The sequence below is a fragment of the Beta vulgaris genome, chromosome 3 (genome assembly GCF_026745355.1).
Source record: "Beta vulgaris subsp. vulgaris cultivar EL10 chromosome 3, EL10.2, whole genome shotgun sequence".
In the NCBI taxonomy this organism is placed as follows: Eukaryota; Viridiplantae; Streptophyta; class Magnoliopsida; order Caryophyllales; family Amaranthaceae; genus Beta; species Beta vulgaris.
In genome coordinates this window covers 54,018,560-54,032,367 of record NC_079204.1, presented here as the reverse complement: position 1 = coordinate 54,032,367, position 13,808 = coordinate 54,018,560, and the positions used below count along the sequence as shown (strand labels likewise).

The window sequence follows — 13,808 nt, the reverse complement described above, 5'->3', positions numbered from 1 at the left end:
ACAATAAAGGTCTGAATTTTGGGCGATAATTTTTAAAAGGTTTGAACTATTGATTAACTTGTGTAGGTCTCAACTTTAGGAGGTGTAAACTTTTAGCGGACCTTGATGACTTAAAACTGACGATTTTTTTTTAAATCTCACCTAGTTCCTACTTCCCTCCCTCAATTAACCCTTCTATTGTGACCCAAGTTTTACAAGTTATGACCTATTAAGCCATTTTCAAGTCACTAAGGCCCGCTAAAAGTTAATACCCCCTAAAATTGGGACCTACACAGGTTAATCAATAGTTCAAACCTTTAAAAAATTATCACCCAAAGTTCAGACCTCTGTCGTTAATTTTTCCTATATATTTAGGCGCCCGTACTGTGGTATGGGATAATGGGAAACGATTTGAGATAATCGTTGCACAATTTCTGGTTTGGGCTACACGTTGCAACTTTGTTGCACAAAATATATACTTACTGGCCAAGGATGTCGTTGACTCGTTGTTCTTTTCACAACTAATGGTAATTGGTAACCAAGTTTAGAACTCGTGGTCGTGGCCCAAACATACTTTCAAAATGCTGGTGTTAGTTTGGGATCCTTATTTTCTCACGCCTACTGTTTTTTCCTACCGTCTCACGAACTTCAGTCAAAGAATTAATACCCCCACGAGACAAAAATATCTTAGAAAGAAACCCCATTATATAGATCCTTTTAGAACATTGTTAGTAGTGAACAAAAAGTTCACCAAAATTTGCCTCAATACCCTGAACTTTAACTCGAGTGTTACTCACTTAACACTACCAACTACGACTAGTAGCCTAAACATCAATAATTATGGGGTGGGGTGCATTCCATACCTTAAATGAGGCCGAAAGCCCAATATGTTGTCGAAGACGGTGACTTTTTACGATACAGACTGCACCCGACATCGTAATTAGTGGTACAAACTATACCCCACCTCGTAGTTGGTGGTGTTTAGGCTAATAGTCATAGTTGGTGGTTTTGGGTGCACCCAAGTTATAGTTCAGGATGTTAACGCCAATTTTACCTAGATTAATTGATGAGATAAGGAGAAGCTTTAGAAATGCTAGTGAAACACTATATTCCACTTGAAAAATACAGGAGAAGAGAGAAATGTTGCATCTCATATTTGTGAAGAGCAACTATATCTAATTTAGCACTAACTAGTTCCAGCATTGATTGTTCTTGGTTAACCTCCCCAAAAATTTACACATTTGTACTATATATTATGTATAAACTTAACCCCTATTTTTAGGTTTTGATAGAGCATGTGAAGTGGTAAATTGTTAATTTAAGTTTCACAATAATACTAAGAGAATCTATATTTGTATGCTTGGCCTTTAAGTACATTAGTTATATGTTTGTGTCAGGAAACAGGGTGTTGTAGTTTGATTAATACGGAACAATTAATGAAATAATTAAGGTGAGAAAAACAATAAAGATAAACAAACAATGTACACAAGGATTTACGTGGTTTAGTCAATTGGACCTACGTCCACAGATGGAGGATTAGAGCTTCTTCACTATAATGGAGAAAAACTAGAGAAAATAATACAAGGGGTCCTAAAAATATTAGAGGCTAAAAATGTTTCTAAAGTTGTGTGTTAAATAATAACATAATTAGGAACATAAAAAGTGTGTCAAACATAAGAAGTGTTTGAAAAGAGTTTGGTCAATTTGAGGAAGCAACACTTCTTATGTTCCTTATGTTATAAAAGGGCTTACTGGTGTTCATTATTTAACACACAACTTTAGGAACCGTGTGGATTTCTTTTTTGGAGTCTATGATAGATTATCTTTTGAGTTTGTAATAAAATTTCTAGTTATATTAGATAATTTATATCTCTTAATTCTATCTTATTAACTTTAATCATATCTCATAGTGTTAGACTTATACTATCACAGTATATATCATATATAATATTCTATCGACTAGGATAACTACGTTATCGTCAACATGGGATTAGGAAATGATTAAAGTTAACAAGATAAAATTAGGATATATAAATTATCTATCTATTATACAATTAGGAGCTAAATATATTTTTATGAGTTAAGGCTTTCTCATACATTGATTGATTAATGAGAAAAAGGGTGATAATTTTGAGATTAGTGTTAGGAGAGAAATTTAACAAATTCCCATTCCCATCTTACGCACCGAGAAAGTATTTTCCCATATTCGATAGGGGACAACTTGTCCCATACCATTTACTTAATATGATTAGATTAGCCAGATATAATATAATAGCTAACTGATATGATAAGATAGTTTTCAGATATGATCAACTAAATTTCAACTAACAATCCCCAAATAAAAATATATGAAAAAAATTATAATTTTTTAATATTGCTTTTGTCATAAAAATTACATAAATGCTATGGTATTAGATCATACCGGGTACGGAAATATCATTGCTCCTTATGCACCATTGAACTATTTTAGTTTGTCACAGTGTCGGCAAATTTCAATGCTTATTGAAAATGTGGCATATGTTTTTGGTATTTAATTAGTTTAATTCAATAACGGGCTAAAGGCGAATGTTGGGATGGTACAAGATATTTGGGATGCAGTACTTCTTTATTTTGGGTATTGGTTTGGCACCATATTACTATTAGAACTACTTGTTGAGGTGACAAACTAATAGAACATTTGTATACTTTATTATTGAATTAATGTTATATATTTCTTTCGAGTTTGTCTTGTAAGAGACGGCCTATTTTTAAATTAGAATTAGGCAATGGTATGTCCAATCTTAAAAAGAGAATAAGTCCAATAGTGACTAGGTTAATTTCTTTCGGTGACTAATTTAATCCATTTAGTGACTAGGTCTATTTTTATATTAAAACAAGACCGCCTCTTTTAATAATTTTTGATTTCTTTTTTGTCTTTCTAGAATTTGTCTTCATGGAGATGGTAGATTATCAAGTAGGGCGGGCAATACACGATCATTTATGTATATATGAGTCTGTTTTCCAAAATTTATTAAAATTCGGTAAAACAATCTAAAAAAAATAGTATACATATATGAGTCTGTTTTCCAAAAAGTTAACTACACGATTCTATTCTTCAAAATCTCACGAATAACAATAAAATCAAACAAACCCATAAATATCTTTCCAAAAATACATTAAAAAAATGATTTTTCCTTCAAAATAAAGCCCATTATGATCCACACACTTCACCTTATTATAAAAGGTAATAATTGGGGTAAGAAAATCTAATAAAGAGAGGGTACAAAACAAAACCCAAAAAAGAATAGGAAAAATTTGAAGAAAAATCAAAGGGACATATAAATAGAGGCCAATCTCATAAATTCATACTCCTTTTTTGGGTGGGAGATAAGAAGAGTTTTCTCTCTTTCGTCTCTCCATCTTCTTTTTTTTCTCTCTCCTCTCACCGTGGATGCTTTAGGAAAACAACCATACTTTCCTTCTTCTTCTTAAACCCTCTTTCAATTTTCCCCAATTTTATTACATAGAAGAAGAAACACCTGCAAATTAAGCAGTAGCATCCGCAATTCTAGAGAGAAAAAATAATAAAACTTTGTAGATCGTTTTTGAAATTTTAATTTTTTGGGTTGATTTTAGGGTAATAGCAAGAAGAATTTATCTGGGTTGTTGTTTTTTTGTGTTTTTAATCAAGGGTTTTTTTTTTGTAATGGAATCTACTCAAGTATCATCAATTGGGTTGAATGATAAGGAAAAAGAAGCATTGGTCAACAATTACGCTTCTTTGGTGGACCCTTTTCTTGTTGAAGCTCTTCAAAACCCTCGTCATCGTCTAACCAGTTGAGTTTTTTTACTTGCTTAATTTTGATTATTGTGGTTTAATTTTGAGTTAATTAGTTTAATTTTGTGTAATTTTTGAAATCTGGAGGTGGGTTTTTTAGGGGTAGAATTTTGCAAATTGGGGATTTGGAATTGTTGGATTGTATATTAATGTATTGTTGTTTGGAATTGTGTTAAATTTGTTGGGGGTAGTTTAGTTTTGGTTTAGATCTGGTTGATTTATGAGGGTTTGCTGAAGCACATTGGGTTCTTGGAGATTTGTTATTGTATGATGCTAGATTGCTTTGATGTTGTTGTTGAATATGATGCTGGAAAGAAATTGTGTTCGGAATGTCGGGCGGTGAGCTCCCTGACTGAGTATGCTGGGGTGCATGCTGGGCATTTGTTGTTGTGTACTGTGTGTTGGTGTAGATATAGATCATGTTGTGTTGTAGTTGGTTACTTCTTACAATGTTAGTGAATGGACTGTGGTGGAATTAGTTTTGCATTATGAGTAAGGAGTGACGCCAGGAATGAGATATGTTTGAATACGTATACCCTCCAAGTCAGGTAAATCTCGTAGATGTTGGGTGTTTAGTACAAACTAAGAAGGCTGTAATATGTGTCTTCTACTTCCATGTAAACCTTCCATGCTCTTTCTTTTGGTTGAGAGGTTCGGATACCTGTGCTTTTTTTAGCTGAGAGTTATCGGTACATTTGGTGGCGAAAGGAACATGAGCTGCTTTGCTTAAATTTATCTTCCCCTGAACATGCCAAACACACTAAGTTGCTTTATCATATTGTCAAAAGTAGGTCTAGTACTAACTTGATTTGTGGTTGGAGGTCTCTTCTGAGTGCATCTGTGTTATTGGGTGTTTCTCGTTGCTGGCTATGAGATATTTTAGAAGGTTTGTGATGTAGATTGATGATGTTCTTGAGACTTGTTGATCGAGGATACCCATGTATTTGTCATTGACTGATGTGGATTGTGGGGTAACTTTAGTGTACGCTACCATGCTGTATAATGTTTGGAGACAATATTGTATCAGTGGACGAGGTTAGATTTGGGGTTAATGCCAAGTTAGAGTTATTGGGGATAAAAGTTACTTAGAGGGTTTATACTATGTTGAAATAAAATTAAGTACATGAAGTGCCAAGTTACTAAGGGGGAGTGAAACAATTCATTAACATCAGATGGTAGGGAGTTACTCCCCAAGTGAGTGTTTAAGTACCTTTTGATTTATCTGACGAAGTTGTGATCACAATATCAAGCATGGTTGGATCCGATGTCGAGTATTAGGGATATTATGTGATTGCAGCGTAGCTTTAAGGTTAAAGGGAAAATTCTTAAAGATGAGCTCAGAGAAGATGGGTATGGCATAGGTGCGTATGTTGAGATGCCTTTGTGGGAACAACTTAAGGGGTAAAATATGGAACGAAGATATTTGAAGAAAGGTTTATTAATAAACATTGAGGATAGATGAAGGGAGAATGGACCATGTTGGTCTGGGCATGTGTGACGTGGTCTAAAGGATAAAGGAAGTAGAGCATTGGAAATATGGGGATTTATAAGAAGGCGAAAGAACCAAAAGATGACTTGGGTTGAAGGAGTAAAGAAGGATATGAAAAAAATGTGATCGCAGAATTCTATGACACTAGATTGAAATGAACAGAGGGAGAGGATCTTTGTGGCTACCACGAGAGACATCTTCTTGCTTCATGCAAAGGATCCTTTAGGTTTGAGGTTTTAATGTTGTCCTGGAGGCCATTGGCAAGAGTAATTGAATGTCATATCTTTACAGAAAAATGTTCATGCTCATTAATGAAATTCTAATTTTCCGATTATTGAGGAATGTATTGATGTTCATTACTTTTTAAATTTTATTGATGGTGCTTTGTGGTGGGTGGAGCTTAATCTCTCTGTATAATTTTGGTGTATTTTTTGCCGTACAAAGTTTTGCAAAGCTTTGAAGATGATAATGCCTCCTATAGGGGTTTTTAGTTTTGGTGTGACTTGCCAGTGGTCAATAAGAATTTACTAGTTACTTTTTACAGAGTTGTGGAAGTTGCCCATTATGCGAAATTTTGAATTTTAAGTGGAAGTCAATCTAGCTTTTGTTTAGGAGATGGTCTATATTAAGAGAAGGCTTTCCTTTTTAAAATCTCCAAGAATTGTTATCTCTTCGAAAGTGGAAGATATGTAATTTCATGTCTTGAATTTCTTGTCACTTCGAACAAATATTTCCTTCATCTCTTGGTGCCTCTCTATAGATCTTCATATTTGTTGGACTCCACTAGTCCAAAGACACTTGCAAAGTAGATAACATATTAGTAATAGACTTATAGTGTTAAAAGGATGTGAATGCAAAAGAGGCCTTGGATGAGGAGATTAGGAGTAGTAATATGGAATTCTCCTAATAGTGGCTAGAGGGGACGCATGACCTGTTGAGGTGTTTGGATACAACTAAGTGGGTTGTGATGCTTGGCAGCGTGCTTTCTCCACAGAGGAAGGCCTAATTCGTGGAGGTAATATCACCTGAGAGAGAATGCATTTGTGTATGGGTTCATTTAATTTTGTCGTAACTCGTGAGAGTTGAGTGATGGATTGTGGGTGACCAATTAGGAAAGGTTTTAACTATTCTAGTGGGGCTCATATCTTGTCCATTTAAATGAAAGGGTAATGTTATCCTCAAATGAGAAGTTTACATTACGGTGTGCTTTATTCTGTTTACCAACACACATTTATTGTCCATCCTTCCTTTTCTCACTATTCACAGTGACCAAACAATAGTGCTTATCTTTGCTCTTTTATCATGTAGTGCATCTGAAGCTATGAGGGAAAGTCATAGGAGGCTTGTAATGCTTATAACTTTGATTTGGAGTTTTACGTAGTCGTAGGTAGTAGAGAACATGTTTGGGGATCCTTTGTCAATCGCACTATAAATGTCTTTCGATTTAGGCTTTGGACTTAACACATACTTCTTATGCTCTAAAATAAATGCGAGCCCTTCCTCTTTGGGTAGTTGCAAAATAAATTTGACACCTATTTTTGGTGGAAGTATTCTTTCTATCTCTCTCTTCATTACTTGGGTCCCTATTTTTTTGTCCATCTCTATCTCTCTCCTCATCACATAGGCTCCTTAAAGATTGTGCATCCTCTCCATATTGTATCAATTATAGAACGAAGGAGGTATATCATTTTCTTGTTGTTTTGTTTTTGCTGCTTATCTCCCAGTGAGGTTCTATGGAGGGAGAGACAGGTGGGAGATAAAATCATAGAGCAAGGTTGAATATAATCCTTTCAGAACTCTTAATATTGCACACGGAACATTGAAGCAAGGGTGGTGTTATTATTTGTCTTTGTTACTATTCCTCATTCATATAATTTACGAACAGGTTGGTAGGTATCTGCTAAATCCCACCGTGCTTATAACCTATTGTGAGAGGAAGTCTGAGGGAAAAGCTGTCATTACACCTGAGAATTTGTTATGCAGTATGGGGAATGGCCGAAAGGGTAAAGAGAAGGGTAGCACAAGTATTTCAGGAAGAGTTAGTTGGAATTTTAACTTATGAGCAGCCAGGAGGGGCAAGGGTGTAATGTAATAAAAAGGGATGAGGAGCTTAGAGTAGATCATTCAGAAAGTGAAATAGAAACTACATTGGGAGAGCTCCAACCTCTTGAACATTGGGCTAATGTTATAGTTGGCAGGAAATTCTCTGAAATCATATCAATCCATTCATATTTTTCTTGCTTTCCCTGATTTGATTCTCATTGTTGCTCAATTGTTTCTTCTGAGTGTAATTGCTGAGGTCTGACATTTATTTCTAGCAGTATCTCTTCTATATCATATTTGAGTTGTTAGATATGTGTGCATGAACCAATCATCCTCTCGTGACCCAATATTTTCCTCATGACATCTTTCACTTGTAATTTTGCCGATGTTCCTTAATAGTTAGTGAACTCTTCTTTAATCTCCAGCTAAATGAATGTTCAGGTTCTAGAAAGACCAAAATAGAGATATAAAAGTTGAAAAAATAAAAAATAAATAAGAAGTTTAATTTGTAAAGATGAATCTTGGATGACAATAACTCTCCCTTTTGCTTGTCTATGAAGATTTTTTTATGATTCAGAAAGTTGGCCACAAATGAGAACAACTTTTACAAGGTGGAGGGAGGTAAGGGGATAAATAGCTTCTTCTCTGTAGGTGGGCCTTGTATTATTAAAGTAAAATGTTACAGTAGATACATTTTCATGTTGCTAATATGTCCAACTTGACTGCATCTGCTTGTGCCTGTTTGTCTAACTGCAATTGCAAGCCCATCTGGGAAGATTTTGTAACTAGGTTGAGTAGGTTCTGAGACCGGATATCTGAAACAAGAATTGTCAAGTAATTCTTGAAATTTTAATTAATTAGTGATTCACTATGTATCCAATAAGATGCATGGTGAAATTTTAAATGTAAACATGATTAATGTCCTTATATCATATCACTTTCTTCTTTGGGCAGTCGTAGAATGTCTCTATATTTTTACATGAAGGGATTTGTTGCTTTTTGCCTGACATATTTTCATTTTATGGTTGTCCATCAAGTTTTGATCATCATTTTATCTCTCCTACTCTTTACTATAGCAAATAAATGATAACTATTGGGTATCAGTTAGATAGAGCAATCTGAGTTGTGTCACGGAAATATTGACTGGCAATATGTCAGCGCTGACATCTTGCATCCACGCATCCTGTTCTCTTTCTCCATGCCCAGCATGTCCACCAGACCACCACTCTCTCTCCTAAATTTTCCTTTCTACCACATTATCATATGGGTGAATAATGTCTCTCTCTTCATGCCACCCGTGTGGGGCCTACTTTAAAGGTGTGTTTTAAGGAGGCTTGAGTCTAGATCTGTTCATGCTCTGTTCACTCTTTTCTTTTAGCCAGCTAGTTTAATGTCTCTGAGAAACAGTCCTGACTCTCAAGATATTGTCAGCATATCTCAAGGGATGTACCCTGGTCTGTGTCCTTGGGTTTTTGCAGATGCGAGAAATTGGCCAAGTACGAAACTGGCAATGTCTTTCTTGCTGCCTTTGCTCTAAGCTATAAAGCTTTCAACTTTTATGATACACCCGGGTGTACCGTGAGCATGGTACACCCAAGGCTGTTTTTGTTTTTTGCTCATTGCTCATTGCTCATTTGGATCTCCAAATGAGCAAAATATATTCAGAAAGGAGAGCTCCAAATGAGCAATTGCACAAAAAGTAGTCTTGGGTATGCCATTCACATTGTACACCTTTGTGTATGATGAATATACTCCTATAAAGCTAGTGAAGCTTCTTGCCTTCTGCTCATTTACCCTTTATTGTTCTTTTTGCTTCTTTTTTCTTGGTTTATGAGGTATGCTGTTTGCTGTGAAGAGGTTCCTGAATATATATGATAATAATTCTTTCATGCGATCTTCTTTGTTCAATTAAGTGACAAGTTCCCTTGATGTATTTTATTTCAGTTTTGCGTATGGAACTCGATATTCAGAAGTTTTTGCAGACTCCTGAGCAGCTGCAGTTTGAGTTTCAACATTTTCCTACCTCCTATCTACGTCTTGCAGCGCACAGGGTTGCTCAACATTATGGGCTGCAGACCATGGTATTGGACAATCTCACTGATGGGGCTGGAGCAAAGATTATGGTTATGAAAACAGCGGAGAGCAAGTACCCATCTGTTTGCTTATCAGATATACCTGCTAGACAGTCAGAAAATAGCAAACAAGAGCTGGTCAAAATTGCTATCAGGCGTAGGCCTTGTAGGACATCTTCTGGTGATGGAACTGACATGGGTCTTAAACGAAACTCTGTAAGGAGTGTAGAAGAGAGGAAGGAGGAGTATGATAAGGCAAGAGCGCGCATCTTTAGCAGCCCAAACAGTCCTACGGCAGATGAGACAATGCCTCAGGTTTTAGTGGAAAACAGAGGTTTGTGTCCAAGCAAGGAGGAAAATGGAGGATGCTATAATTTCATCAATGATCCGGAGAAGAATATCATTGTCAGGGATGTAGGAACTTCTTCTCGAGTTGCTGCTATCTTCAAAGACAGAGAAAAAGACCGATCTGATCCAGACTATGATCGTAGTTATGTAAGGTACGTTTGTGTATACTGGTCTGCAGTGCACCTCTACTTGCCTTAATCTGCCATTTTATTTGAGGTTTTACTTCAAGAGTGGTATTTTTGTTGGCTTTGTATGGCATAGCCTGGGAGCATGAGAGCAGTGGCAACACTTTCTTCATATCGTATTCTCAATGCTGGATGATAAAATTATTACATACTTGATCTTCGCTGCTCGACTTTAGTTTTCATCTAGGTTTAATCAATTTCATAAGCTAAGAGAAATACCATTTCTCTTATCCAATTCATCTCTCAGGGGCACTCCTAGAGTCCTAGGTTACTGACATAATGGTGTTTTTCTCGTAGATTTTTTTTTCAATTTTTTTGTCCTTACTGTTTTCTTTGGATAAACATAGAGAAAGCAATTGGAGGTAACTCATCAATGGTTTTGCTTTGATTGTTCTTGTCCTGCAAAGTCTAACCCATTTTTTCACCAAGAATGAGATTTGCTAGAAAAATACTTTCTCGATTGGGCTTATAGCTCTATGAACTGTTGGAAGGGGAATTGGAAGATATTTTAAGATCGGTACAAATGTACATCTGCTGTGGCTCTTGTTTGATGGAGCCATCATTTTGTGAAATGATTCTAGGTTATTTAGCATTGCGGCCGCTCCTCTTATTGCTGTTTCAGTTATGCGAGCATGCATATCCTGATTCATTCTCCCTTTCAGTTATTTGAAAGTACTCTTTAGCAACCTTGGCATTGTTAGGAGGAGTTCAAACAAATACACCTTTTACTCATAACCTTTGTCTAATGTTGAACTTGCCACTTACCAGAGTGGTGATATACTGATGCCAAAAAGGCAAAAAGATAATTTAGTAGAATTTCAGGCATGACTATTAACTAGATTCTATGTTGCGCTGGAAATTGCCTGCTCTCTATTGTTTTTCTTTTGAGCTAATTTGTGCTCTTTGTCATCTGCAGGTATGTTAAAAGCTTTCCTACTGGCCAAAGGTTTTTGCCTCCTTTCAGCATGCCCAAGTTTCAGCCTCCCTTTGTGCAGTATGATGCTTCTGCTTTTCCTCAGATGGGTCAGATCCCCAGAGCGCAAACTTCCCTCAACTATGGCCCATCAGACCCAAGCATGAGTCCTTACGCAATGGGATTGAATCAAGCTTCAAGAGATGCTGTATATATGCAGTGGCCTAGTCCTGCTATGATGTATGCACACTCTTATGAGCAATTCAGGCATTCTGTTTTCCAGGTAGGCTGTACTTCTGAAATTCGGTTCTTTTAATGCCCATTCCGTGTTAGTTGGTATTCTTAAATTACCTGAAGCATATGCCATGATATCTAAGTAACTAAGTTGGCCTAGTTGAGATGGCTTATTGGCTTGCAGTGACTGCTAGGTTGTGGTTTACGCATGTGCTTTTGTATTATACAATCTGTTTTTGCACAGGCAGCTTACTATATACTTCCTCTTCCAGATTGATAGTCCATACAAATATTTTTAGAACCGACTCATTACTAGATTCCCCAATATTTTACTACTGATATGGAGAGGACGGAAATGGTCCAACACTTATATAACAGTCTTTTTGTTTAATACTGTCTTATTATTAATTACGGGGAAGGGATTGGAAGTTGTGGCTACTAATTTTGAACAGAGGGAGTACATGATGGGACGAGATCCTCTTTATTCATTGGTAGGGATTAGGGAATTGCATGAAAGGGAGAAACTAAAGGGCAGGTTTTTGAGATTCTTTGGTCTATATTTTAATAGCTTAGGTTCAATAATTCGAAGAAAAGGAAATGATAAGAATTTCATTCATACTTAAATAAGTTAACGATATGCAGGATATTTACCTTAACCATTCTCCGCAAAACGAAGATTTATATCGATATTCTCACCCCTTCTATCTTTGCCATGGTTCAAAACACAAAGATATAAACTTTAATATACTTGTTTCATGCAGAATTTGTCAATCTAATCCATGCTTTTGCATGCAACGATAAATGCACAATTTTTTCGCCGCGGCATATAACCTGAATCTGATGTTTTGTGTCTGTACTCTTAATTTCAGGCTCCTTTCTGTCAGCAGCCTCTGAGCTTCGACTACTCTCAGAACCTTTGATCCAGCATTGTGTATGGTGGGTGGTGTCTGGTTGATCAACTGCCTGTTTCCATTAGGTCAATATAATTACTTACTAGTAGCCTCTGTGTTTAGGTGTCATTTGTTGAATTATATGTCCAAAACTTTTACTAGTCTGTGTGCTACCTATATTTTCTCAAAACAATAGGAACTTTTCTAGTTTCTTTTCAGTTGATACTGGCAACTTAGTCATTTCTTAGTCTTCTCATGTCAAAAAGTTTTTTTACAATTCAACTTTGTAGAATCATTAATAACTATAATTCGTTCTTTCTCTCTTATATCAGTTCTTAATTTGTGTTTAGATTGTTCTTCCCTGCATTGATAGTCTGATAAAAGAGTAACTCTTGGCGAGGCCGTATCGTAATTAATCCTACGATGTTTATTGTGATACTGTCTCATACTGACATTTATGCGTACTAACATCTGAGAGCAAGAAAATGGGCTACCTCGAGCTTCAGTGACGAGGTTTGGCTTGTAGGAGGTCCTAGTTGGATCTCAGACTTGATTGTTTCGGACTCTCTGAACATGGTTCTTTAATAATATAGCCTACCTTTTAATCTCAAAAAAAAAACATCTTAGAGCAAGAGAGACGGATAGGAATTTAACATTATTCTCTTTTTTTAATTCACTATTTATCTCAATTTACATCTAATTAGCCATTTAAACAAAATACAAATCCTGTGCTCGATAAAAGTATAAATTTTCTGCTCTCTTATTATACCTTTGTTTTTATCTGCAACATTTGATTATTTTAATCCATCTAAAAGGCAAAAATCTTGCATCTAAAAAGAACAAAGGAAGTAGATAATTTCCTCTATTTTATTTTAAATGCAACAAATGGATATTATTATTTTTGAGATATAAAATATTCCTTTGTTGCATTTAAAACGAAATGGATGAATTACTTATCTTGTAAAATAACAAAAGATAAGTAAATTTTTGTTATCAGGATTTTGTGCTCCAAAAGTTTAAACTAATTTTAGATAAAGGGAATAATAAAAATGATGACGCTAATTGTACCATGAAAGCGTTAACCAATAACAAGTGAGGATTTATTATTGGACGTAATACTTATTCATAATACCAAATAAGTAGATTTGAGTATCAATGCGAGGTCTTAAAGTACCTATATAAGACTGTATAGTACCAATACTCAAGTACCAAATTATTTTATAATATTACCAATAATATCTTGATAGTACAAAAAAAAGTGTGTAAATTATACCCATAGTATATAGCAGTGATTTGGCAAAAGCTCACTATATTAATGTGTTGAAAGTACTACTAACCATACTTAGTTTAGGTATTGGTCTCCTTGTCTTAAGTAGCTCCAAGTAAGATGATGTCAAGGCATGAATATAATTGGATCAAATAAAATTGTTTTATTACTACAACTTTGCATGCTTGTGAAATTGGACATGATGAAATTACCCTAAAAGTCCCAACATCTGATGTTAAAAGATTCCATATGCATGGCAAAAACAACTTTACAATTAGCTCCAAGTAATTGCTAAATAAATGGGGGCACTTTTTTCTGTGTTCATCTTGGAGATCTCAAATTGTTCCCTTCAGGTTAAGGGTAGTCAAACCCCTTAAAAAACTTTTGCCTATCTTTGTAGTGACAAACACTCCATGCCAAAAACCTTTTTATTTTTCACATGGGATGGAGCTTGTAAAGGTAAGGAGACATCAAAGTGGAGGAAAAATAATATCCTGATTCTTTGTCTTATTTCATGTTTTAATATGGTAGTACTTTTTTTTTTAGAATTATTATTCTAAGTTGTATAATT

The 13,808-nt window shown here is 35.5% G+C and overlaps 1 protein-coding gene across 1 annotated transcript; it reads left to right on the top strand.

Moving 5' to 3' along the window:
• Positions 1-3,320: 3,320 nt before the first annotated feature.
• On the top strand, positions 3,321-12,296 carry LOC104889530 (hypothetical protein). The gene is made up of 4 exons (XM_010674774.4): positions 3,321-3,794; positions 9,273-9,900; positions 10,850-11,129; positions 11,950-12,296. The coding sequence occupies exons 1-4, from the start codon at positions 3,665-3,667 to the stop codon at positions 11,998-12,000; spliced, it is 1,089 nt and encodes a 362-aa protein (XP_010673076.1). The 5' UTR covers positions 3,321-3,664; the 3' UTR covers positions 12,001-12,296.
• The last annotated feature ends 1,512 nt before the right edge of the window (positions 12,297-13,808 follow it).